Here is a 25,519-nt window from a genome sequence, read left to right as displayed (position 1 = left end):
CCCTGCAGGGGAGATGTCTGGACCCGCTTCCCAGGGGCAGGCGCCAAGGCCGGGATGTCCACAGCCAGCAGTGAGGACCCTAGGCCCCAGGTACTGTACCTAAGCAGATCCCGGGGAGTGGAGAGGAAGATGGGGTCGGTGAGAAGGAGATGGGCGCAGGGACCTGGGCTGTCACCGCTGTTCCTCCTTTGCTGGCCAAATGGTGATTGGGCAACAGGCAGCCGTGGGTGGCCGGGCAGGTCCGTGAGAGGGCATTTCCCGTTTGTTTCACTGACACCAGCTACTTCCGTCTAAATGAGCTCATGTCGGAGGAAGCTCTGGGAGAGGCCACTGCAGGGGCAAGTGAGAGGAAGGTGTCCCCCAGAGCAATTGAGAGTGCCCTCTGGGGCCACTGTGCCAGGCTCCGGCACTGGGGGGGGAGGGAGGTGAGCTCTGTAGGGCAGCCCCCTGTTCAAGTCTCACCCCAGTGTGGAACAGTGGCTAAAATAGACCCGCCCCTATCACCTGTGCGTTGTGCGGCCTTTGGGCATGTTAGGTAAGCTCTTGGAGCCTCAGTTTTCCTGTTCTGTAAAAGGGGCCAGTGCTATTTGTCCCTCAGATAACAAGGTGCAGGTTAGTGTGACCCACCAGAGTGGCTGCTCACAGATCCCAGGGGGCTTAGCGATCTCTGGCCCTACGATTCCGTGCACCCCGTGGGGGTCCCAGGAATGGTCTAGAAGTCTGGATCTATTGTGGGGCTCCTCTCCTAGGGCTGCTCCTAGACAGACCCCAGTCCATTCCAGCCCAATTTGAGACGAAGTTCAGGCCAGAGGGGCAACGGGCGAGCGAGCGCCTGGCCCACTGGCTCCCTGCAAAAGCCTTCACTGCTCAGAGGAGCCGAGGCTAGCCCGGGAGGGGGCGGCTAGCGCTTCCAGGCGTTTCAAATTCAGGTGGGTCTAGGGGTGTCCCGAGATCCAAGAGTCCACCCCAGGTCCCCTCCACGCCCCTCCCCGTGCCAGCCCGGCCCCTTTAAAGACATTCCTGAGGGCGTGGCTTCGGTGACGTCGGCGCGGGCATGAATGAACAGGAGCGGGTTCTCACCCAACTTCCATTAAGGACTTGGGGCTGGAGGGAGGGGGTTGCTCGGAGCCAGGCGGGCGGGAGGGAGCCGGACACCGAGGCCGGCGGGCAGGCGCGCGGAGCCGGGCACAGGGATCGCGCCGAGAGCATGGAGCGCCGGGCTGCCCGTGCCTTCCTCGCGCTGCTGTGGGGCTGCGCTCTGCTCGCGGCGGCGGCGCAGGGCAAGGAAGGTGAGTGCGCGCGTGGTGGTCGCCTGCCCGACCCGGCCCAGCCGCGGGACGCCGGGAGCGTGCGACCCCGGTGTCTGCCAGAGCCCCGCGCTCCTGGACCCCCACGCAACTTGGAAGGTGACTTGGTGCCTTCCCGATCTCTGCGCACTGGGGTCCGGAGGGCTCGAGGGCTCTCGCGGGGGGTGAACCGGGACCACCATCCGCCCCACAGCAACAACGCGGGACTTCAGGGGCTTCGGAGACTAAAGGGTTTCGGATCCGGAGCGCAGGGATCCGAGGCCGGAGGAGGGGACGCGGCGCCGGCCACGCGGTTGCAGCCCGGGCGGCAGCTTTAGGGACGCGGTCGGGCGAGGGGCGAGAGAGGGTCTCTCGGACAAGAGGGGGTGCCAGGGGCGTTTTCCGCGGATTTGGGCTCTCGGTGGCTGAACTCACTAACTCATTTGCCCCGAACTGGCGGAGAAGGCGCTTCTTTGCAGGCCCGGTACTTTGGGGTCGGGTCTCTCCACCGAAACCCATGCACCCTGAGGTTGACTCCACGCCCCTACTTTTGCCTACCATTGCCCGGGGTAGGAGTGTCGGAGGGCAGGCTCGGGCCCATCTTCTTGCCCACCGCACTTTCGGGAGCGGGGACAGTTCAGGATCAGGAGCACCGACAGGAAGTCCCCAAGTCCAGCGTCTCTGAGATCCTGGGTGACTCAGGACGAGGAAATGCGGCAGGTGGGGGCGCGGCCGCCTAAGGTGTGGAGCCGTCACCCAGAGGCCACCAGGGATCCCGGGCACGGGTAGGGGGAGGGCCAGGGTGGGGCCCTTAATCACCCACCCCCGCCCTAGCGTGCCCGGGCCCCCAACTGGTAAGGGCCGCAGACTTTGTCCAGGGCGGGTGGGCTGTGTGTGGGGGGAGGGGAGGAGGGGAGGCGTCTTCCTCTGCTGGGGTCGTGGAGCCCCCTGTCCTGGGCCGAGGTTCTTCCTATCCCCTCGGTAGAGGCCGGCTTCGGTGCGCGGCCATGGGAACAAGGTCCCCTCTTCCGCACCACCGGAGTGCGGCTTCCGCGGGCTCCAGCAGGGGGAAACGCCAGGAAACCCTGGCGGCCGTTTGCCGCCTCCCAAAGTGGGGTTGGAGATTTCGTTGCTGTTCTTCTGGGGGTGGGAGAACAGGCCGGAGCTGGAGAGTGCGCTCCAGGCCCCTCCTGGTTACAGGCTTGTGGGTCAGGGACTGTTCCACTTCCAGACCCCAACCCCACTCCAAGGTTTGGTTTGGATGGGAGTAGGGGAGAGGAGAGAGAGGGAGAGGAAGGCCCCGGCTGCTTGGGTCTCTGGCTTCCACACACACCTCTACCCAGAACCCTATCTGGCCAAAGCCTCCAGCCCCCTCCCTGGGCAAGGAAGAAGAAAGGGGGTACCCATTGTCCTGGGCAATAGGCAAGGACGAATGTTTTGGCTTTGGTTCCCAGAGTCCCCAGGGAGTTGCGCCTCTCCAGGGGTGAGGTGGCTGTGACAGTCCAGCTGGCAGCTGCTGGCTCCAGCTTCCTGAGATCCTGGTTGACTGGGATTGGATCCACCGGGCTACGGGAAGGCTTGCCCCTTCCTCTAGCTTCTCCTTTCTGCCTTCACTTCCCCGCCCCCGCTGCAACTCACGTGGAGCCCTTTAAGGTCCTTGTACACGCGGGGCAGCTGGGAGCCTGGGCCCCCTGCTAGCCAGGGCCCATGCACGGAGGGTCAGGCAGAGCGCGTGGTATCCTGGGCTGTCCAAGGCACGTGGCTTTGCAGATGGTTCAGTGCGATGTGCACACAGCTGCATTGGGGCCCAGGGTGGCAGGGGCTGCCGTCCAGGGCTGGGAAGAGGGTCCTGGGAATCCCGGTCTACTTCCTGACCCCTTGCCTTTTTTCTCTACTTCTTCCCCCCAGAGTCCCTTGTCTCCCCATTTTCTGGAGGTGTTCCCTGGTCTTGGGTAGCAGGTAGTGCAGGGGTGGCTGGTGACGTTCTACAGTGTGTGGACCCATCAAGGATGCGATCCAAGGGCACTAAAGGTGCAGAAAGAGGGGTGGCAAGGTCAGGGGCACAGGGCTGGGCCTCTCAGAGCTGCCCAGGAGCATGGCTGGGGACTCCCCAGCTACCAAGGCTGACGGTGCCTCTGTGTGGGGAAGGACTGCCAGGTGCCAGAGCAGGGGTCAGGGCTGAGGCCCTGGGCCCGGCGCCTCCTGTTCTGCTGGCTGCTCCTAGGGAATTTCCCAGGGGAGGGGGCTGGGCTACGAGCCCCTAGGGGAGGCTCCTTCCTGTGTGAAGGTCTCTTTTTTTTCTCTGATGAGCCTGGGATTCTTCTAGATCCAGGCTCAAGCTGGAAGAGCAGAGGAGGGCTGGGCAGGGCCAGGGATTGGAGGACACCCTAGGTGCCCCCTTCAAGGCCTGGGTGCCCCCATGCCCTCCCTTGGGGGCACAGAGCCAGCGTCCCTCCCCTGCAGTGGGTGTGTAGAGATTGTGAGTCGCTCTCCGGTTGCCCTTCTGCCCACCTTGCTGGAGGCAGGAACCCCCAGATTCCTTCCTGTGTAGCTGGAACATTCCATTTGCTAGTGGGGTTAGTGAGTTTTCCAAGCCCGGGCTCTGGGCATGTCTGAACAAATCCTGGCCCCCACCCACCCCACCGGTCACCCTCCTGGGTCCCCATGATCTAGGCCACATCGGATTTCCTCTTCCCTGTTCGGGCTGCGGGCCCTTCCTAGAGACACTTGTTTGGCCAAGGTCAGCTAGTCTGTAGGAGGGTGGGGAAGCGGCAGTGCCTCACACCCGAGCCTGGGGGTCTTAGTCACAGGGAAAAGAGCAATATAGCCCTGGGGGGTGCCTCCTGCCCTTCACCCCCATCTCTCCAAACCAAGCCAGCCCTGCTTCTATCCTGCCTCGTTGGAGTTCCGCTCTTGGAGCTATTCTCACAGGTCCTGGAGCTTCCTCCCTTGCCTTGCCTTAGAAGCAGCTAGGCAGCTATGCCAAGGGTCTTGATGCTGCCACTGGGTGGTGGCAGGGAACTGGGAGGTGCCTGAAGGCCACCAGGGAAGCCCCTGGCAAGTGGGTTCTTCTGCCTGGCTCCAGATGTCTCTTTGGGCACATGATGGTTTTAGCACGTGGTCTCCTCGGCCTGGAATTTCCCCTAAAAAGATTTCCCTCTCTGTCCACCTGGCACCCCTGGCAGGCCAGGGGGCATAACTTTCCCAGAGAGACTCTCAGCAGCTATATCTTCAGACCCCTTGTCGAGGCCCTTGAGTTCATGGCTCTTTATCCCACCTGCTCTGTGGCTTTTGCGGTGGGAAGCTTGGTTTCCAGGCATCCGGCTTCTCCTGGAGTTGTTCGCACCTGTTAACTGCACTCCTCTGGGAGGGCATGAGACGTGTGTGTGTGTGTGTGTGTGTGTGTGTGTGTGTGTGTGTACGCGCTCTGGCTGGGGTTGGGGGGATTCAAGCAGGGGGCTTGTGGCTGAAGCAGGCATTAGTGTCCCCGACACCCACACACATGTGTGAAGTACTCCTGGGGACCTTGTTCCAGGAGTGTCATTTAATACCCCTGCCCGCCCCTGCCTCAGCTCAGTTGCCATTCTGCTGGGCCAGAGCTCTGTCTTGCTCTGTTCAGCTGAGGGCTGGCCTGAGAGAGCCCAGCTTCATTACAGTCTTGGCTGGTCAAGACGTCTCTATGGGGCTGCTGGTAGGGGACCCTGACTTCTGCCGTGGTCTTTCTCCCTATCCTCACCTGCCCCTTTTCCCATCCCTTGCAGTTGTTCTGTTGGACTTTGCAGCAGCCAAGGGCGAGCTCGGCTGGCTCACGCACCCGTACGGCAAAGGGGTAAGTCAGCCTTGTGGGGCTGGGCAGGTGTTGGTCCCCTGTGTAAGGTGGGGAAACTGACGCTCATGGAACATGGGGCCTGGTTGGGCTTAGGAAGGCAGAAGGAGCCAGGAAGACAGCTGCAGGCCTCAGCAGAGCCTGACGCCCAGATACCCACAAAGGGTCAATGGCCGGAGGGATCTTCCTTCCTCCCTCCATCTCTTTGGAGGGCCGGGGTTAAAGGCTGCTCATCCGGGACGTCTCAGCTTGGGAGGTGAGAGGTGAAGGAAGGGGAGAAGCGGGGGTTCCCAGCTACCCACCACTCTCTGTGAAACCAGAGTAAGTTCCTTCCTGCTCCTCTGCCCCCTCGCCACACAGTGGCTGGCCCTTCCTGCTGTGGGTGAATTTGCCTCTTTGCCCCCAATTTCCTCCTTTCTGTGTAGCCCTGATGGACCCAGACGTGGTGGACAGGAGGTTGGGTTCTTCTAAGATTTGCCTTGCCTCAGTTTCCCCCTGTGGACAGTGGGCCCTCACTGTGTCCTGGGGTCCTGAGCCGGGGTTTATGGGAAGGGGGGAGGAGCAGTTGTCTCTGGGGGGGGCCACACAGAACAGTTCCCGTGCTGGGCATGTGGGATCGGGTTGGGAGGCTGTCCTTGGCCACCCTAATCCAAGGAGGCCTCAAGTGCAGCTCTGGGTGGAAATCTGGGACTCTGAGATGCCAGCTGGGTGGGGTACAGATCCCCTAAACCCCCTTGACATTGCAGAATGAGAAACTTAGAGCTTGGCCAGTGCCACACCATGTAGTTCAGGTCTTTCTTGTCTCCTTTTCTTTCATTCCTTTATAAAGATTTCCCTGCACACCTGCTCTGCCCAGACCAGCCCTGGGGCTGCAGAACTGACCCAGATGTTATCCCTGTCCTGAAGGGCTCAGACTCTAGTATGAGAGCCAGATGTGGTGTCACCGTGTGGCACGTGCTATGATACAAGGGACGTGGAGACTGGGAACCAAGGAGAAGGGGACCTGGCCCAATCTGGGAAGCCTTCCCTGGGGAGGCAGAGCTGTATTCCAAAAGAGAGGAGCGTGTATTGGTTATTAAAATGTCTATATGGTGGCAGATCATCCGCTGCTTTGGATCTGACCCTTCGCTTTGCTGGCATGCTGGCAGAAGGAACAGCTCCTGATGCCCTCATGCACGTTTGTAGACATTGTGTCATGTGATGCAAACCTCTCCTGGGGTCACATGGGGTCCCAGATCTTACCCCAGACTCACGATTTACTGTAGAAGCTCTGCATTCACACTCGGGGACCCCAACGACCAAACCCAGCCCAGCCACTCCCAGAGCCCCTTCTAGAAGGCAAGAGCCAGCCAGCATCTTCCAGATGCCCAGGTGTGCTCCCCACCCCCCACCCTGGGTCCCACCCACACTAACCTGTTGCCCCGCACACAGTGGGACTTGATGCAGAACATCATGAATGACATGCCCATCTACATGTACTCCGTGTGCAACGTGGTGGCCGGCGACCAGGACAACTGGCTCCGCACCAACTGGGTGTACCGGGGCGAGGCCGAGCGCATCTTCATCGAGCTCAAGTTCACGGTGCGTGACTGCAACAGCTTCCCTGGTGGCGCCAGTTCCTGCAAGGAGACCTTCAACCTCTACTACGCTGAGTCGGATGTGGACTATGGCACCAATTTCCAGAAGCGCCAATTCACCAAGATTGACACCATCGCGCCCGATGAGATCACCGTGAGCAGCGACTTTGAGGCACGCAATGTGAAGCTGAACGTGGAGGAGCGCTCCGTGGGGCCGCTTACCCGCAAGGGCTTCTACTTGGCCTTCCAGGACATCGGAGCCTGCGTGGCACTGCTCTCCGTCCGTGTGTACTACAAGAAGTGCCCTGAACTGCTGCAGGGCCTGGCCCACTTCCCGGAGACCATCGCTGGCTCTGACGCTCCCTCCCTGGCCACCGTGGCTGGCACCTGCGTGGACCATGCGGTGGTGCCGCCAGGGGCTGAAGAGCCCCGTATGCACTGTGCCGTGGATGGCGAGTGGCTGGTGCCCATTGGGCAGTGCTTGTGTCAGGAAGGCTACGAAAAAGTGAACGACAGCTGCCAGGGTGAGTGCTGGTTCAGGGTGGCAGCAGGGCATGGGTGCTGGGGAGGGAGACTGCATGTCTGGGGTGCCAGTCTGTCGCACTGTGAAGCCGTGGGATGGGGAGTGGGGGGCTGGTCCCTGCTCTGATGTGCTGGGGCCATCTGAAGTCATTCAGTCATCCTTTGAGGATGAGTAAATGGAGACGCGGTATGGAATGTAGGTTCCAAGTGAGGACTTTAGAACAAGAGCGCTTGTGTTCATATCCCAGGGGCCCACGGGGCTGTGTGAGTGATGTCAGGAAGTTTCTGTAATCTCCCTGGGCTAGTGTGGCCTCACCTGGAAGGCGGAGATGTTCTAGGCGCTCCGTTTCCTGGGGTGGTTGTGATAATCAAATGATTTCACGCTCATCAAGCACTGAGGTCAGGGCCTGACACATAAGGCCCGTAAGCGAGGCTGGGAGGTTTGATTCATCTTGTAAATATTCCTCAAGGCTTCGCCCTGGCCCTGTGCTGTGGACCCGTGAGTTTCTCCTGGTGGCTTTTGTTTCTGTTGCTGCCTCCGCTGTGTGACTTCAGGCAGGTGGCTTGATCACTCTAGGTCTCCGCGTGTGTGTGTGTCCATCCCTGTGTCCTTCCTTGGAGGTGACTGAGTTGGTCCCAGACCTTAAAGTACCGTGGGCTACACACCTGGGGAGCTTTCCCAGCCTGCTGGTCAAGTGAGGGCAGAGTTGAGTGAGGCAGAGGGTTTGTTTTTCCTGCCTGCCTGCCCCACTGTGGGGGGAACCTCGGGCCCAGATGCTCATCGAGGCCTCTGGGGTTGAAACCACTGAGCCCAGGAAAGAGGTGAATTGAATCTGATTCTCTCTGGGCCCGGGGATTAGGCGCTACTTGGTACAACCAGGGGCCCCAAACAGTGGAAGTCTCGGGTAGCCTGGTTCTCGCAGTGGGCAGCTCCTGGGGAAAGGTTGTGGGTGAGGCGTGTGTGGATTACATGCCAGCCTTCCGAGGGCCACCTCATCCCTTTCCCCGGGAGCTGCTTTGCTGAGATAAGCAGGGTGTTGGGAAACCGGGGGTGCAGCTCTGTGGTTGCATATACCTGCTGAGTGGGAAGTCCCTCCTTGGCTCTGGCTTTGGGCTTCCTGGGAGTAAAATGGGAAAGAGCTCAATGGTGGCAGTGGCTAGCAGCCTTTCTCTGTGGGCTTCAGCCCTGGATCCTGCACTGATGGGTCCTACTTGCTTCCCAGAGCAAAATCCCCAGAACCTTGCGTGACACAAACTCCTCCCCTGGGGTAAAAAGTACCTTCAAGCGAGTGTTCTTGACCGTAATAAGCCCATGGGGTGGCCTCCTGGTCCTCCAAGCTCTCCTTTGCCGAGTAAGCCCCCTTCCCCCAAACAGCCCCTGCTTTAGTGACCTCCATACAGGCTCACTCCTGGTTTTAGACAATGACCAAGGGGTGGGGTGGGTTGGGATGGGGGGAGCTGTTGGGCTCCTCCCACATGACATAGTCGCCTAGGAATGCGGGGGTGGGGAGTGAGGGGCAGCTGAAAACTTTCCACAGGCTGGGATTCAGGTCCCACAGAGATAAATGGATGGTTGGGGTAGGAGGGGGCGTCTCTCCAGGAAGGGACTGCCCTGCCTTTTGGGGGTAAGGGTCACAGGTCCAGCTGGCTTTATAAAGAACCCAGCAGGCCCTGGCTGGGAGGAGGTTGGACACTTTTCCAAGAGTGGGATGTTCCCCTTCGCTGTGGGACCCTCTCAGTTGCTCCGGCTCTTGTTCTGTATTTTTCCTCCTTGGGAATCCCCCTCTCCACCACCCCCAAAATTCCCTCTGTCATGGTCCTGCTTCAGTGCTGGAGATGCCAGCAACCCCAGTCTGGCTACCCCTTCTGTTTCCAGCCCCAGCTCAGCAGCTCCCATTGCCAGCAGGCAAGGTCATTCATTCACTGAGCAGATGAGGAAACTGAGGCTTCAGGCATTGCCAAGGCTTGCTTGGAGGCACACGACTGGGATGTGAGTGGCTGCATTGGGCTTTAAATGCAGGCCACTCGGTGGTGCTGAGGCCACAAGACAGATCAGGAAAAGAGGAGGGAAATGACCAGGTCATTTGGAAACCCTGACTCAGCTCTTGGCTCAGAGGTGGGAGGTGGGTTCTTGGGGTAGCGCCAGGATGGCAGGTCCCAGTGCTGCGGGGCTCTGGGCTCCCCAGGAGTCCAAGAGGGGGAGAGCACCAGGTGAGCCCTGCCTGCTTGCTCCTCCCTGGGTCAGGAGGCCAGAGTCTTCCCTGGGACTCTCCCAGGTCACCCTGCAGGGCACTAGTACCAGGTCTGGGTGATTCCCAGGTTCGGCCATTCTGCCTCAATGTTCCTCCCCAGGAAGCCCCAGGAGGATCTCAGACAGCAGCACAGGGTCCGGGGTAAGCAGAAAGGGCCTCTCTTCCCCCGTCAAGCCCCCACCCCGTGCAGGTGCTGTGTGTGAACAGGTAGGCATCCTGCCCAACAGAGTACCCGCGAGCTATGTCAGGAATGAGCCAGCTTCCCTGTAGCCACCCCTCCCCCCTCCAGGGGACAGTGGAGTCGCTCAGGCTGACCGTTGTCCCCTGGGGCTGCTTTGTCTCACTGTTCATCTCTGCTTCCTGTGCTGGCATTGGCAGCTGAGCTGGCGGGGCTGTCTGGCGCCCAGGGGGACTGCCGGCCAGGTGAGCAGGTGGCCAGCGGCCTTGGCCAGCAGCTCAGCCCAGCAGCTGGGAGCCAGAGCTACAGGGGCTGGGGTTCCCTCATGGGAGGTTCCTACCCCCTCTACGTCTCAGGACCCCTGAGCTCGGGGGACCAGCCTTGTCCAGACATCTTGTTGGACAACTCATAGCAAGGCTTCCTCCAGCCCTCACAGATGGTGCAAAGAGCAAGAACTTTATCCCCATTTCACAGATAAAGAGACTGAGGCCCAGAGAAGAATCAGTTACCGAAAGTTCTGGGGCTTGGCGTAGGAAGGCAGGGTGTTGTCCTCATTCCCCTCTGCCCTTGTCCTCCCACAAGCTGTGTGACCTTGGTATGTCCCTGTCAGGCTGGTGAGCTGAGTGCACCTGCTGGGCTTTGTGAAGAGGCCCCCTGAGGCCCTGTGTGAGTCACCACCTTGTGGTGAGAAGGGGCTGGGCTCCTGGGGTGAAAGGGAGGCTTCCCCAGGGAAAGGGGGGTCCTTAGCAAGGTGACCTCACGCACAGCAGATTTCCTGCTGCCTACAGTTCCCAGGCTAAGGTGCTCTGTGTGTTTGTCCCCCCACCTGGGAGACCCACGGGCCTGATTCTGTGGCCTACAAGAGTGGGACTGTGGTGGCACGGCCCCACTTACCTCACCCTTGTTGCTGGCTCTGCCCTCCTGGACCCCCCCTCCCGACAGCTGCTCCCATCAGGTGGGCCCCTCCCTGTCTCCGGGAGGTAAGTGGGTCCCCAGAACGGAAGGAAGGAGGCAGGGTAAGCAAACAGGAGATAAAAGGCTGTTGGGAGGGAGGGAGGAGGCGGGGCTGGGGGAGCCGTGCTTATCTCGGCTTGGTGGAGGAATGCAGTGCAGATAATTCCCCAGGGTGTGTGTGAAAGGGGCAGGGTGCTGGGCCATGGGCCTGGGCATGCTGGCAGGGCACGCGGCCCGCCCTCTGCAGGGCCTGCTGGAGAGGGCCAGAAGCCACCAAGACCTGCAGCTACCAGGTCAGTAACTTCCAGGTCGCAGAGCAGGGCATGGAGATGAAGTCCAGGTCTTAGGCCCAGCGGTGCTTATGAGCCCTGGCTGCGCTTGGCGCAGGAGAGTGACCAGCCCTAGGGAATTGCCACCACGACCTCTTGACCCCAGCACCTTGCCGCCTGGGAGGTGGCTGGCCCAGAGAGATTTGCGTCATGGAGAGGGTGCCTGTCCCTGATTCACCCCACACTGCTGCTTGAGGGACAGGCAGCGGGAACTGGAAAAACCGGGGTGCAGCCACTGTGCCCCAGTTCCCCTGCATGGAGTGGCCTGGGCCTTAGACATGCCACACAGGTTGTCACAGGTGTGCCACCGCCAAGCTCATACCAGGCTGGTGGGTGGCCAGGTGTGCAAGCTCCATGGGGGCTCCTAGATGCTGAAATGCTGTTCTCTCCTATGGCTACAGTGCACCTGTAGGTTTTGCCATCCATTCATTCATTCACTCATTCATTCATCTGACCACCTGTATCTTCACAAGTGTTTGCTGAGATGTCCTTTGTGCCTGACTCTGGTACAGACATGATGAGGCTCCATTCCTGCGGTCAGGCACAGAGGATCCTAACGTGGGCAGAGGAAGCCTCGCCTAGAGTGGGAAAGCGAAGCTGAGGCTGCCAAGTCCCCTGGAGCTGAGGCCGTGTTTCTGTCTTACTATCACATCATGGTGCTAGACACGTGGGAAGTGTTCCTTTCTGTTTGGTAAACATAAGATGGAGTAACAGATGCCCTTGTGGCTTCAAAGGCCAGGCAGTTGGGCCACGTGGGAGGGATGTGCAGAGATGCTCCTGCTGGGTCTTGAAGGATGCAGAGGAGTTTGCTGGTTGGCACAGGGTCAGGGTCTGGCAGGGGGTGGGTTGTCTTTGGTGAGTGTGGCTGTGTCTGAGTGTGAAATCCTGCCCTGACTGCCAGGAACGTCAGGAAGATACTGGGGCTTGCTAGTCGGCCCAATCCCCAGCTCTGGCACCCCTGAACACCTGCAAACTTGGGAAGGGGTGGGGCTGGGACTCACAGCTCTGAGAGTGGAGGAGGGGTGGTGCATTCCCATCAGGCGAGCACTTGCTCTGTAGCTGCCGCCACCGCTTACTGTATTATCTGGCACATCCGCAGCGGAAATCTCTCCAAATTCCCTCTTTCCTGCCGGCTGCGGGCGGGCCACCCCCGGGCTCCTGGGCCAAAGAACGGAGCACATCTCTTCCCCGACTTCCTCCTCTTGGCACAGGGCTGCCAGGCTTGGGAGCCACCACGGGGAGGGGAGCGGGGCATTGTGGGGTTTTACAGGTGCTTGAAGCCTTCAGTGGAACCCGGTCTGTGGGAGTGAGAGCCCCCACCCCAGCCTGAGATTGTAGTCCTGTTCCCTTCATTCCCTGGGACCACTGGGGCCAGCACTGAGCAGGCTGTGAGGCCCTCACAGACAAGCCTAAATCTGGTGTGGCTTTCTAGAATCTTCTTTGCACTTGAAGACTGGGGGGTGGAGGTGGCTATTTTCGTATTAAAGCAGGAGTGTGAGGGGAGTGGTGCAGAGTACGTGTGGATTTCTGAAATCTGGAGGGAGCCCTGGCAGATGCTTGGGGCTTGGGAACCATGGAGTTATCCCTGGCCTGCCCCTCCCGGACACACACCTGCTCAGTTCGATATCCATGTTGGGGGTGCCTCAGTGCTCTCCCCCTCCTGAACTGCACTGGTGCAGCTGGCCAGGTCTGCCTGGTTCTTTAAGCTTGTTGGAGGGCCTGGATTTTTCTTTGCTCCAAATGGAACCGTTGCTAAGAACCTGAGTGGCAGGTGAGAGGGGCTTGCTCCGAGGCTGACTTGCAGGTCTGTGTCTCTTCCCAGCTGGACCTGCACAAATGCCAGTGGTGGCATCCTGTGCTGCAGGTGTGTTGTGAGAGCTGAATGCGTGCAGGGGCCTAGTCTGGGAGGTGTTTGGGTGGTACTTACACAGAGCAGGATTGGGTGTCCACCCTGGCCAAGCCCCTCCCCGTGGCCTGTGCACAGGTCTGCTAAGGCAGCCTGGACTGGGAAGTGATGGGCTGGAGAAGTTTGGCCTCCATGGGGCTGAGGTTACCTCCCTGGCCGGGGCTGCCCCCCACTACCCCCTCACCTCCCCGCCTCCCCTGCCTTCCAGCTTTTGTTGGAGACTTTCCTGTCCTTGAAGATGGGTCGGCACATCAGACCTTCCCTCCTGCTTGTCATCCTGGGATGCAGGCTCAGCTTCTCGGCCCAGCCTTCAGGGTCCTCCAGATCCACCTGCCTGCCTGCTCTCCTCCACTTTACGCCCACAAATCTGTGCTGCTCCCTGCATTAGTTGTGCTGTCTCACCCAGCATCTCTGCCCCGTTGAGATCCCCCATAGCTGAGATAACCGCTGTGTGATTTCCAAGCCCCTTCACTCCTCCACTCCCTTAGCCCTTGCCTGCCCCTCCCCCTTGAAAATTTATTTAACTGAAAGGCAGTTACACAGAGAAAAAAGAGAGATCTTCCATCCTCTGGTTCACTCTTGAGATTGCTACGATGACCAGAGACGGGCCAAGCAAAGCTAGGAGCCAGAACTTCATCCGGGTCTCCTATGTGGGTGACACAGGTTTATGTATTTGGGCTATCCTCCACTACCTTCCCCAGTACATTCTCTAGGAAGCTGGGATTTGAACTGGCGCTCCCATATAGGATGTTAGTGGGGCTATGTTAGTGTTATCTGCAGCACTTCAACGCCAGCCCCTGCCTGCCCCCTGTGCTTGTGCACCTCGTTATGCCTTCATGCCCCCTGACTTCAGAGACTTTGTTTATATCTCAGGGTCTGTGCCAGGCAGAGTGGGAGAGTGGAGTGTGTGTCCGTGTGTGATAGAGCCACACTGAGGCTACAGTGTCTGCGGGCCTTCTGCTTGGGACCCGGTTGGCAGTCACCAGGCGTGGTCTCCAAGGTGCCCTCACCTCACTCTGGCCGTTTCTACAGCTGCCCAAGCCCTTCAGTCCTGCCTGATAGGTCCCATGTCTGTGCAGCTTCCTGCCTGAGGGATCAGGAAGGGGCCTGGGGCAGGGGCAGGATAGGGTGGTGGGAGGAAGGCGCCCCTGGAGTCAGGTGTCTGAGCCCCTTGCTAGCTGGGCCAGGACAGGAGCAGCTCCAGGAGGAGGAAGAACCACTTCCTGAACCCCCTGGGAGCAGCGGAAATGACTCGATCCTGGAAGAAGATGTAGAGAAAAATGCCGAGGGCATGGCCTCTCTCGCTTCCTGGTTGTCTGGCCCCGGAACGGGAAGGTGGTCAGGTCATAGGGTATAGGGTGGTGCCCCAAGCAGGCAAGGCTGGCTGGTTGGTCAGGGTGGCGGGTGTGAGAATTGGTCAACAAACAATGGCCAGGCAGGTGCAGTCATGGCTGCCCCAGTGGGGACCTGACTGGCTGACCTGATTGGCTCAAAGGTGATAGGACAGGCAGGCAGTGCCCAGGCCAGGTAGGATCCTTAGGAAGCCAGAAGGTGTGAAATAGACCTTGGATGCCTGTCTCAGGAGCATGTGTCCCTGGATTTTCCGGCAGGAGCCAGTGGAGAGAGGCACAGGTTTGGGGCACGTGGGTAAGACATTTCTGGGGTTCTTTCATGATTTGTTTTGTATCTGTGAGAAAATAATTGTAGAGATTTCATGCTTTGCTCAAGATGGTACAGCGAGGGTGTGGGGGAATGGCCATTTGGGGGTGGGGACAGGTGGAAGTAACCACCCTGTCTGTCTTCTGTACCTGCCAGCCTGCTCCCAAGGGTTCTTCAAACCTGAGGCGTCAGAGAGCCCCTGCCTAGAGTGTCCCGAGCACACGCTGCCATCCCCCGAGGGTGCCACCTCCTGCGAGTGTGAGGAAGGCTACTTCCGGGCACCCCAGGACCCACTGTCCATGCCCTGCACACGTGAGTCTTGCATCGAGGGAGAGGGGTGGCCGCAGGTGTGGTCTTGGGGCAGGTCCTGACCTCTCTTGTCGGTGCAGGCCCACCCTCTGCCCCACACTACCTCACGGCCGTGGGCATGGGGGCCAAGGTGGAGCTGCGCTGGACACCCCCTCAGGACACCGGGGGTCGTGAAGACATCATCTACAGCGTCACTTGTGAGCAGTGCTGGCCTGAGACTGGCGAGTGTGGGCCCTGTGAGGCCAGTGTGCGCTACTCAGAGTCTCCACATGCACTGACCCGCACCAGTGTCACTGTCAGTGACCTGGAACCCCACATGAACTACACCTTCGCCGTGGAGGCCCGCAACGGCGTCTCGGGCCTGGTGACCAGCCGGAGCTTCCGCACAGCCAGCGTCACCATCAACCAGACGGGTGAGGGCTGGTGGGGGCTGCCCAGGCCATGGGCAGAGCTGAAGGTGAGCTTTCTGGAGCCACCTCCAAGCTCTGACTAGGGGTGGACCCTTCCCCGGGCCTCAGTTTTCCCACCTGTGGAGTGGGGGTGATGGTAGGGCTCCTTTGAGACTTTTAGAACAGGGCCTGGTCCAGGGAAAGGTTCTGCAAGAGTCGGCTGGGCATTGATTTTGATAGCTTGCTCACCTGCAAATACCCACAAGGTCCCTCTGATGGCCAGTGGGGTGCAGGTGTGGGAGGAGGGGTGGCCCTGTGCTCGGGAGCTAGAAGTCAGTGATCCCAAAATGGGCTCCCCTGAGCCTGGGCTGTGGGAGGACCTGAGTCCCCTTGCCACCTCACACCCTTTCCCTCCCTCATTTCTCTTTCCCCAGAGCCCCCCAAGGTGAAGCTGGAGGGTCGCAGCACCACCTCACTGAGCGTGTCCTGGACCATCCCCGTGCCACAGCAGAGCCGCGTGTGGAAGTACGAGGTCACCTACCGCAAGAAGGTAACTGGCTCAGGACAGAGGGCTGGGATTGGCTGGCCATGTGGCTGCTTACCACACTGTGATGCTCGCTTCTGCAGTAGGGAAGCAGAGGCCTGGGTCTCCCAGGGCGCCACAGCCTTGGCTCATGGGGGAGAAGACTGTGGAAGGAGGCGGTCAGGGTTGGGGCTTTGGGACCAGGCAGACCTTGGTCTTGTGTTTGAACCTTGGCTTGCTTCCTTAAGTTTGCTGACAGAGGTGGCCCACCTGCTGGCTGGGCCACCTGCTGATGGGGAGTGGTCTCCGTTGGGCCAAGCCCAGGCCCCTGCCCTGCCCTCATGGCCTTTCCTCCACCCCTTTGGCCATTCCCAGGGGGACTCTAACAGCTACAATGTGCGCCGTACTGAAGGCTTCTCCGTTACCCTGGACGACCTGGCTCCGGACACCACCTACCTGGTTCAGGTGCAGGCACTGACGCAGGAGGGCCAGGGGGCCGGCAGCAAGGTGCACGAGTTCCAGACCCTGTGTGAGTGAGGGCCCCTGAACTGAGTGGTTGGCACCTGCTGGGAGGAAGAATTAAATGCCCTGATGTCATGTCCCACTCCTGGGATCACCAGGGCTGGGGGCAGTCATGTGAAGCCAGGTCTGAGAAGCCTGGGTGGAGGGTGAGGGCTGTGCATTCAGGCAGTTTTGTGAGAGGGACAGCTCTGGCAGACCCAAGTTCAAGTCCATAGACAGGGACTCACTAGCCTCTTCTGTGAGCCCTCGGGGAGGGCCTCTCCCTGTCTCTCTGTGAAGTGGGCCTATGCATATGTATCTGCAGGCAGCTCAGGTCCGTGAAGCGGGCCTTGGGGGCACAGGGAGTGTCACCAGGAACTGGGGTGGGGATATCATCAGCTCGTCTCCTTTGACAGCCATGGAAGGATCCAGCAACATGGCGGTGATTGGTGGTGTGGCCGTCGGCCTTGTCTTGCTCCTGATGTTGGCAGGAATCGGCTTCTTCATTCACCGCAGGTGAGTCAGAGCTCACCCCTGGGCTCCCCAAGAGCATGGGTGGGCCATGGTGCGGCAGGAAACTTAGTTTCCTCATCTGAAAAATGGGCCTGGTAGGCAAGGTAGATGTGACCTAATGTGGAGTAATCCGCACCTCCCAGCTGGGTGAAGCCGTTATGAGCCATGCCTGTCTAGCAAGAGACCGGGCACATTATGGGAGTTCCAGACAGGCGGCCATTGTCTCTGCTCTTGGCATTAATGGTGTAGCCACACTTCCTCTGGCCATGACAGGAAGTGCTGGGTATTGCTGATGAGGGAAGTCCTCGTGACCTCCACTTATGGGGCCATTATAGGGCATAGACCCTGGCAGGGATGGGCGTGGCTAGCTCATTTCCTCTCTGCCTGCCCCCTACCTTCCCTGTGCCCTCTGCCCCCTGGGGGGGAAAAGCAGAAACCCACCACCCAAAGCTCCCCTCTTGGGACCAGCATTGAGTCAGGAGGGTCCCTGGCCAGAGCCAGCCCTGACCCTCCCGTGTCCTGCTCCATGGGGTCTCTGCAGGAGGAAGAACCTACGTGCCCGCCAGTCCTCGGAGGACGTGTACTTCTCCAAGTCAGGTGAGATGCAGCCCTCCATCCCCAGCTCTGCAGCAGGTGCTTCTGGGGCTCTGGCATGGGGCTCTGGCATGGGGCTCAGCAGCTTCCATGGGCAGCGCCGAGGGGCGAGGCTGTCTCCTAAGACTCTGGGTTTAGTTAAGCTGGCTGTGATCCACCCCCTCCTTCCTCTTCTAGAACAACTGAAGCCCTTGAAGACATACGTGGACCCCCATACGTATGAGGACCCCAACCAGGCTGTCCTCAAGTTCACCACCGAGATCCACCCATCCTGCATCACCCGGCAGAAAGTGATCGGAGCAGGTGAGGCCGACGTACCTGCTGCAGGGACCCGGGGCTGGGTGGCAGTGATGGGGAAAGCAGAGTAGGAAACTGGTGTTGGGTCGTAGTGGTGCAGGTGGGCTAACCAAGGGTGCCCCCTCTGCCCTGCCTGCCCACAGGAGAATTTGGAGAAGTGTACAAGGGGATGTTGAAGGCGTCTTCAGGGAAGAAAGAGGTACCTGTGGCCATCAAGACGCTGAAGGCTGGCTACACGGAGAAGCAGCGGGTAGACTTCCTGAGTGAGGCCTCCATCATGGGACAGTTCAGCCATCATAACATCATCCGCCTGGAGGGTGTCGTCTCGAAATGTGAGGCTTGTGGGACCCTGCCCCGGGGAGAGGCTGCCCCCCCAGTGACCCCGTGGGGCTGTGGCTTGAGCTGCGCCCACCACCTCCCACCCCACCACTCACCGCTGTGCCTGGTCTCATCCTGCAGACAAGCCCATGATGATCATTACAGAGTACATGGAGAATGGGGCCCTGGACAAGTTCCTTCGAGTAAGGATGGCACCAGAGTGGCCGGGGGGGAATGGGAGACGCTAAGAGCTGGTTGGTGGCTGACGATCCTTGCTCTCATAGGAGAAAGATGGCGAGTTCGGCGTACTACAGTTGGTGGGCATGCTGCGGGGCATCGCGGCGGGCATGAAGTACCTGGCCAACATGAACTATGTGCACCGCGACCTGGCCGCCCGCAACATCCTCGTCAACGGCAACCTGGTGTGCAAGGTGTCCGATTTCGGCCTGTCCCGTGTGCTGGAGGATGACCCGGAGGCCACCTATACCACCAGTGTGAGTTGCGGAAGGGGCTTGGCCCGGCCTCCCTGGGGTTGGGGGTGGACCTCTGGTACAGGATACCTTTGGGAGTACCCACAGCCCTGTGATTCAGGTCACTGGAGGGCATGGTGGTGACTGAGCCCGGGTCCCCCACAGGGCGGCAAGATCCCCATCCGCTGGACAGCCCCTGAGGCCATTTCATACCGCAAGTTCACCTCGGCCAGTGACGTGTGGAGCTACGGCATCGTCATGTGGGAGGTGATGACGTATGGCGAGCGGCCCTACTGGGAGCTGTCGAACCACGAGGTGGGTCGCTGGCCTGGTCCATGCCTGCCTGATCGCCGAGAGCTGGTGTCTGTGGACAGTCCCAAGGACAATACAGAGAGACAAGGAGTGGGGTGTGTGTATATGTTTGTACACAAAGGAGCAGGCAGGTGAAGAAAGGGGGTGGGGGAGAGCTCTGACCAAGGAGGGTGGCAAACCCAGGGTCAGAGGGAAGCCTGGACTGACCTGCAGGGTGCATTGTATGGCCGCAGCCTGGGATGCCCTGTGGAAGTAACAGAGGCTCAGGTGCCTTCGTGGTGCCCTGGAGCCAGCCCCTCGGCACCTACCCCATGTCCTGATCTGTAGAGTGAGTGTTGGCTCCCAGGCACAAGGTCCCCAGGGGATTGGCTACAGGTGTTTACTTATTTAAAAAACAAACAACTTTTTTTTTTCTAATTGCAAAGGTATAATTACAGAGAGAGAAAGAGAGAGATCTTCTGTCTGCTGGTTCACTACCCAAATAGCCACAATGGCCAGAGCTGAGCCCATCTGAATCTGGGAGCCAGGAACTTCTTCCAAGTCTCCTGTATTGGTGCAGGAGCCCAAGGCCTTGGACCGTTCTCCGCTGCTTTCCCAGGCCATAGCAGGGAGCTGTATGGGAAGGGGAGCAGCTGAGACTCCAACTGGTGCCCACATAAGATTCCAGTTGCAAGGCTGAGGATTAGTCTGTTGAGCTGGCCCTTTTTTTTTTTAAGATTTATTTATTTTTATTACAAAGTCAGATATACAGAGAGGAGGAGAGACAGAGAGGAAGATCTTCCATGCGATGATTTACTCCCCAAGTGACCGCAATGGCCGGTGCTGCACCAATCCGGAGCCAGGAACCAGGAACTTCCTCCAGGTCTCCCAAATGGGTGCAGGGTCCCAAAGCATTGGGCCGTCCTTGACTGCCTTCCCAGGCCACAGGCAGAGAGCTGGATGGAAAGTGGAGCTGCCAGGATTAGAATCGGTACCCATATGGGATCCCGGGGCATTTAAGGCAAGGACCTTAGCTACTAGGCCACCATGCCGGCCCATTCTTTCTTTCTTTTTTTTTTTAAGGCAGAATTACAAAGAGAGGTCTTCCAATTGCTGATTCACTACCTAAATGGCTGTAATGGCTAAGGCTAGGCCAGCTGAATCCAGGAACCAGGAGCTTATTCTGGGTTTCCTGAAGGGGCCCAAGCACTTGGGCCATCCTTTCAGTTGCTTTCCCTGGTGCATTATCAGGGAGCTGGATCAGAAGTGGAACAGCCGGGCCTTGAACCTGTTTCCATATGGAATGCCGGCACCAGAGACAGTAGCTTTACTTGCCACAGAGCCTGCTCTGTGGGATTCTGTGGCTTCCTGCTGCGATCCACCTCCCTCAACTGATGCTCAATTGTTCCCTTGCCCCCAGGTGATGAAAGCCATCAACGACGGCTTCCGGCTGCCCACGCCCATGGACTGCCCGTCTGCCATCTACCAGCTCATGATGCAGTGTTGGCAGCAGGAGCGTGCCCGCCGTCCCAAGTTCACTGACATTGTCAGCATCCTCGACAAGCTCATCCGAGCCCCCGACTCCCTCAAGACCCTGGCTGACTTTGACCCGCGGTGAGTTCCAGGTTGGCTGCCGCTCAGCTTCCTGAGCCAGTTGGGGATAGCAGCTGGCCCCAAGGAAGTTGGGTGGTGGTGGGGTTGTGGGAGCTCCGGCTGTGCTGAGACCAGTCTGGTGGGGGCTTGGAAGCCCGACGAGGTGGTTAACCATGCCAGGGCATGGTGCTCAGCACTGGATGTGACTTAGCTCCTTGAAACAGTCTTCCAGATGGATCCTGTAATTATCCTTTTTAAAGATTAGGAAACTGAAACATGGGGCAATTACATAGCCTAGACATCTGGCAAGTGGCCAGGCTAGGGTCGGGGGGTGAGGGTGGGCCCAGGATCCCAGAGATCTGCCTGTGCAGACCACCCTTTGGGGGTGGTATTGTCAGCAAGCCTGGGACAGCTGCTGAGTGCTCCCGATGTACGAGGCTGCGTCATTGAATCCTGATGGGGAAACGGGGTTACAGGACTGGGCAGGAGCTGGTGCACAGTAGGCTCCGGGCCGTGGTGGGTGTGCTGGGAGCTGCCACAGCTCACCTGCAAGCTTTGGGTGCCCCACAGTGTGTCCATCCGGCTGCCCAGTACCAGTGGCTCTGAGGGCGTGCCCTTCCGCACGGTGTCCGAGTGGCTGGAGTCCATCAAGATGCAGCAGTACACAGAACACTTCATGGCGGCTGGCTACACCGCCATCGAGAAGGTGGTGCAGATGACCAATGAGTGAGTAGCCCACCCCTGTGCCCGCCCCCTGCCCCTCCTCCCTGTCTCTCCAAGTCTGTCCTGCAGACCCAGGCGGCCAGCAATACTGGCCGCCCGCCCCTTTCTGCCTCTATTTCCGGAGTGAGAATTAATAGCAATTGTAGTAACAATAGCTGCTGTTTCTGGAGGCCCAAGGACATGCCAGCCCTGTGCCCGAGCACTTTGAATGAGTACTCTCAAACTCGATGGGAAGGGGCCCGGAAACGTTCCCACCAGACAAGGAAGCAACAGGTGCAATGCTGAGAAACTGAGGCTGAGAGGTGACCCAGCTTGCCTAAAGTCACATGGCCTGCTTAGGGGCAGCATTTCTGACCAGGTTGCTGTGCCCAGTTCCCCAGCCAGCCGCTCCCTGCACCTCTCCTCACACAGTAGGTGCTCAGCTGTGCAGTACAGCCTGATGGAAACAGTGCTTGTCCATCTACCCCCTGCCTGCCTGGGCTTGGCTTGTCCGGCTGCCCCAAGGGGATGCCTCTGTTCCTCCCATCCTAGCACTGGGGCCTCTTCCAGCTCGGCTTTGGCAAAAGACACTTCTTCCCATCCCAGGAGGGAGAAGACATTATCCTCTTGGCCTTTTGTGCCTCTAAAAATAGCAGTGGCTCCCAACAGCCCAGCTTGTGCAGGGTTAGGGTCATGGCCGAAGCACCCTGAAGTTGGGAGGTTTTGGGAACTGCTCAGAGGGGATGGGCTGACCTCCCATGGTTCTGGGATGCAGACACTCTGGGATTTGGGCCTGTGCATGAGCATTCTCTGCAAACGGCTCCACTGAGCTTCTGACCCGCTGGCCTAGGCTGTGGTCCATCCCAGGGGATGGCTGCTGATGAGAACCAGCCAGGGCTGGAGCTGACTGGAGGGAGAAGAACTCCATCCTGGGAAGTCTCCTGTCGCTAACTGGTGGCAGGGCACATGCTCAGGTTCCTCAACCACACCTAGGCTCTAGGGCTGCACCTGCTACTGCACCTGCAGGTGGCCTTGGCCAGATGAGGTCCAGTTCAGAGCCCTGGTTTCCATTGTCCTCTGTGGGAGACTAATGGGCACGAGGCAGATGGCACATCTGGCGCACAGTAGGGCCGTAATTTGTGTCACTCTTCTTTTTGTCTTTGCTCCCTTCTTTTCTGTCTTTTGGCTGTGGGGGAAAGCTAGTTCCCTAAGCCACATTGTCCCCTCTCCCCTGGGGACCTGACCTAGCCCCATTGTCCCTTCGAGGGGCTGCTGCCACTGAGGACAGCACAGCTTCTCTTGGTGACCAGAGCTGAGGGCAAGAAGATGTGCTGATAGGAAATACATGTTCCTGGAAGCTTCCCGAAATAGCCCGGCTGCTCCCCATTGATTCCTTTCCCACGAGCAGGGCCCGGCTCTCCGGGGTGGACGGAGCTGCTGCACGCACACGTGTGGTGTTAGGAAAAGGCCTGGAGAAAGACAGGAAGCCATCCAGCGCTCCCTTCAGCTCCCTCCCACTGCCTCTCAGAGCTGGGGCCTATGTGACTCACACTGCCAATGCCTCCCTCTTCCTGTCCGGCTCTCCCTGAGCAAATGGGCCTCTTGGAGTAGTTTTTAAAACCTGTATATCATATTCACCTGCTGGGGAGCCCCACGGAGGCCCTGGGCTCATGGCAGCAAGATTCAGCCCTTTCTGGCTGGGGTCTAAATTTAGGTTTCTGTGACCCATTTCACCTCTTCCCTTGACCCCCTTCTTCCAAGGTGACTGGTCACTCATCCCTCGTGGTCTCACAGCAGCTGCCTTCTTCTCCTCTTGTACATTCAGCTGCCTGATTTTGCAACTGTTAGGTTTCTAGGGTTTAGTTTCAAGTGTGATGAAGGGTGGATGTTGTATCCCAGAAGGATATCCAGCCCAGCAACAGGGGCTGAGTGGTGTTGGGGCCCAGTGGCATTGGGGTTGAGTGGTGTTGTGGCTGAGTGTTTTGGGGGCCAAGCGGTGTTGGAGCTGGTGCAAAGCTGGAGGAATGCTTTCTGGGTGAATCAGCTAAGTAAGGGTCAGGCTCCATGAGCCGTTTCTAACTTCTCTCCTCTACCCAGGGATGGCAATGGCAGGTGCATATACGGCTGCTGTGTGGCCTTGGAATTTCCCAGGGCCAGGGCTGACATGGTGAATGGTCAGGAGAAAGGCCAGACCAGCACAGGTGTCATTAAAAAGTGTCCCTTGCCCCTGGGTAGAGGGGCTTGGAACAAGGGCCTTGTTCCAGATGTGGGATTGTGTGTAGTGAGAGCAGAGAAGGGAGGGTTTGGTAATCTGGGTGCTTAAAGAGGAGGAGACTAGGGTTGGTTGTCCAGGGACATTTAATCAAAGCTTCCTGAGTTACATACAAGGAAACTGAGGCATAGACAAGACCGGGCCAGTCAAAGGGCTGGAGTTCAGTCTTGAACGTCCTACCCCCAACTTGTGAGCCTCTCTGGGCCACTGGTGGTCTGGGCAGGAGTTCTTCACACTTCTAGCCCTTCTGCTGCAGTGGGGGCAGCGAGCCAGGTCTGGCAGGCCTTGAGCCACCCCCACCTTACCTGGGTCAGGCTCTTTCTCGCTCAGCACTTCTGCGAGGGCTCCCAGAGCCTGTGTGAAAGTCATGGCTCTGGAATTGCAAACAGGAGCTCACACCATATAATTACCCCGTTTACGACCAAGAGATGGCCCATAAAAACCTGGGTGTTTGCATGGGTCTAGGCTGGTGGGTGAGGATGGGGAAGAGAAAACTCCCAAAATGAGCCATAAAGAGCCCGCTTGCGGGCTTCTGGGAGCATAAGTGGTTTTACGAGGGAGAGAGGGGCGTGGAAAGGGGGAGCCCAGAGGAGCCAGGCCCTGGGGTGGGGAGTGTGGGCAGGGAGGAGGTGGGCTGGCGTTCCCAGGTGACGTGGGTACTGGTGTTCCCTTTCTTGTTCACTGTGGGTTCCTGGGGGTCTCCTAGCCACTAGCTGGGCACTGTTATCCCATTTTACAGGTCAGGAAATTGAGGTTCCCCACAGGAAGGCACCTGCCACAGTTGACTTAGTCACTATGTCTGGTGCCCCACCGGCCCCTCCAGTCAGACCAGCAAGGCTTTGCCGAGTCCTTGCCTTGCTGCCAGCAGAAGGGCCTTGGAGGGAGCCAAGGCAAAATGAGGCCATGGGTGGGCAGAGGAGCTGTGGGCAGTAATACCCCAAAGGCTGATGGCTGGCATTACTGCCCCTAAGGGCAGTGCCTCTGGATGGCAGCCTGAGGCACAGGCAAGTAGGAGTCATGGGCATTTGTTCACAGCTGGTTTGGTTCCCACTCTTGCACCTGCTGGCTGTGTGACCCTAGGCAAGTCCCTGTACCTCTCTGAGTGCCCACTTCAGCTAGGTATGCAGATTGGATGTTTTGAAAAGAATGTCCCGAGTCACCACTCTGCCTTTCCTGACTTTGTGGAGGCAGGGCCAGCACAGCGGGGACCCTCTCTCTTGGCTCTTTTCAGCTGGATTCCCCCACTGCCCTATAGGTCCTCAACTCCCCGCTCCCCTTGCCATTTCCTGGCCTATCCCCAGCCCTCCAGCCCTCGCTGCTGCAGGCTTCCCTGACTTTCCCTGTCTCCCTCTACAGGGACATCAAGAGGATTGGGGTACGGCTGCCGGGCCACCAGAAGCGCATCGCCTACAGCCTGCTGGGGCTCAAGGACCAGGTCAACACCGTGGGCATCCCCATTTGAGCCCACCCCTCGGCCATGAAGACTTGAAGAGCAGTGACTTAGCTGCCAGCCCCGCGCTGGCGTCCGGGGAACTTATTTATTTTGAATTGTCCCCTTCTGGGCGCCATTGTTGGGGGTTCTTGGAGGGTCCCAGACCTGGGTCCCCTCCCCTCCTCACTCCCATTTCCTGAAGGAGAGATGCTCAAGCACTTAGCAGGCATCGCCATGCTCCCAGCATTCTCTGGGGCAGGAGTCTGATCAAGGTCTTCTGGTATCCTCACAGGACATTTCCAAACCAACCTCACACTCGCCGTCTCCTGCCAGAGGGAGATGGGAGATGAGGGGGCGGGGTAATCTAAGCCCATGGCCACGCGACTGGGCCCCTGTGGTCCCTCCCTCACTGACAGGGGCCGCACGTGGACTCGAGCTGGGTGTGCCCCACGGGGTCCTCCGTCCCTCTGGTGCCTTCTTCAGACTCCGGGCCTGGGCCTGGCCCTCAGCCCAAGGAGCGCCAGACTCTTGCTTTCCTGGGCCCCCACACAGGGTGCTTGGTTGTGTTGAGGTTTTTAAAAGATATATATTTTGTACTTTGTGGAAAGAATGTGTGTGTGCTGGGGGCAGAGAGGATGGCTTGGGTCAGACATTCCTGGGCCCGCTGGCCCTCCCCCCACATCCTCTTCAGATGATGCTTCTCCAGTGTTAAAAGATTTGTGTTTGATGGTCAATTCTTTTTGGAACCTTAATTTATTATTTTTTTTAATATTTATTGTTAGAAAATGACTTATTTCTGCGCTGGAATAAAATTACAGATGTTGAA

The 25,519-nt window shown here is 58.8% G+C and overlaps 1 protein-coding gene across 1 annotated transcript; it reads left to right on the top strand.

The window, feature by feature from the left end:
* The first annotated feature begins 1,207 nt into the window (after nt 1-1,207).
* EPHA2 (EPH receptor A2) lies at nt 1,208-25,248 on the top strand. The gene is made up of 17 exons (XM_040987692.1): nt 1,208-1,289; nt 5,048-5,115; nt 6,544-7,213; nt 14,646-14,801; nt 14,879-15,211; nt 15,622-15,737; nt 16,086-16,239; nt 16,628-16,727; nt 17,266-17,321; nt 17,496-17,621; nt 17,759-17,947; nt 18,075-18,136; nt 18,218-18,427; nt 18,569-18,718; nt 20,115-20,308; nt 20,858-21,013; nt 24,618-25,248. The coding sequence occupies exons 1-17, from the start codon at nt 1,208-1,210 to the stop codon at nt 24,721-24,723; spliced, it is 2,928 nt and encodes a 975-aa protein (XP_040843626.1). The 3' UTR covers nt 24,724-25,248.
* The last annotated feature ends 271 nt before the right edge of the window (nt 25,249-25,519 follow it).

This window comes from Ochotona curzoniae, unplaced genomic scaffold (assembly GCF_017591425.1).
Source record: "Ochotona curzoniae isolate NIBS_2020 unplaced genomic scaffold, NIBS_Ocur_1.0 contig_4792, whole genome shotgun sequence".
NCBI classification, from domain to species: Eukaryota; Metazoa; Chordata; class Mammalia; order Lagomorpha; family Ochotonidae; genus Ochotona; species Ochotona curzoniae.
The sequence above is the reverse complement of the archived record's forward strand: the minus strand, read 5'-3'. Positions and strand labels throughout refer to the sequence as shown.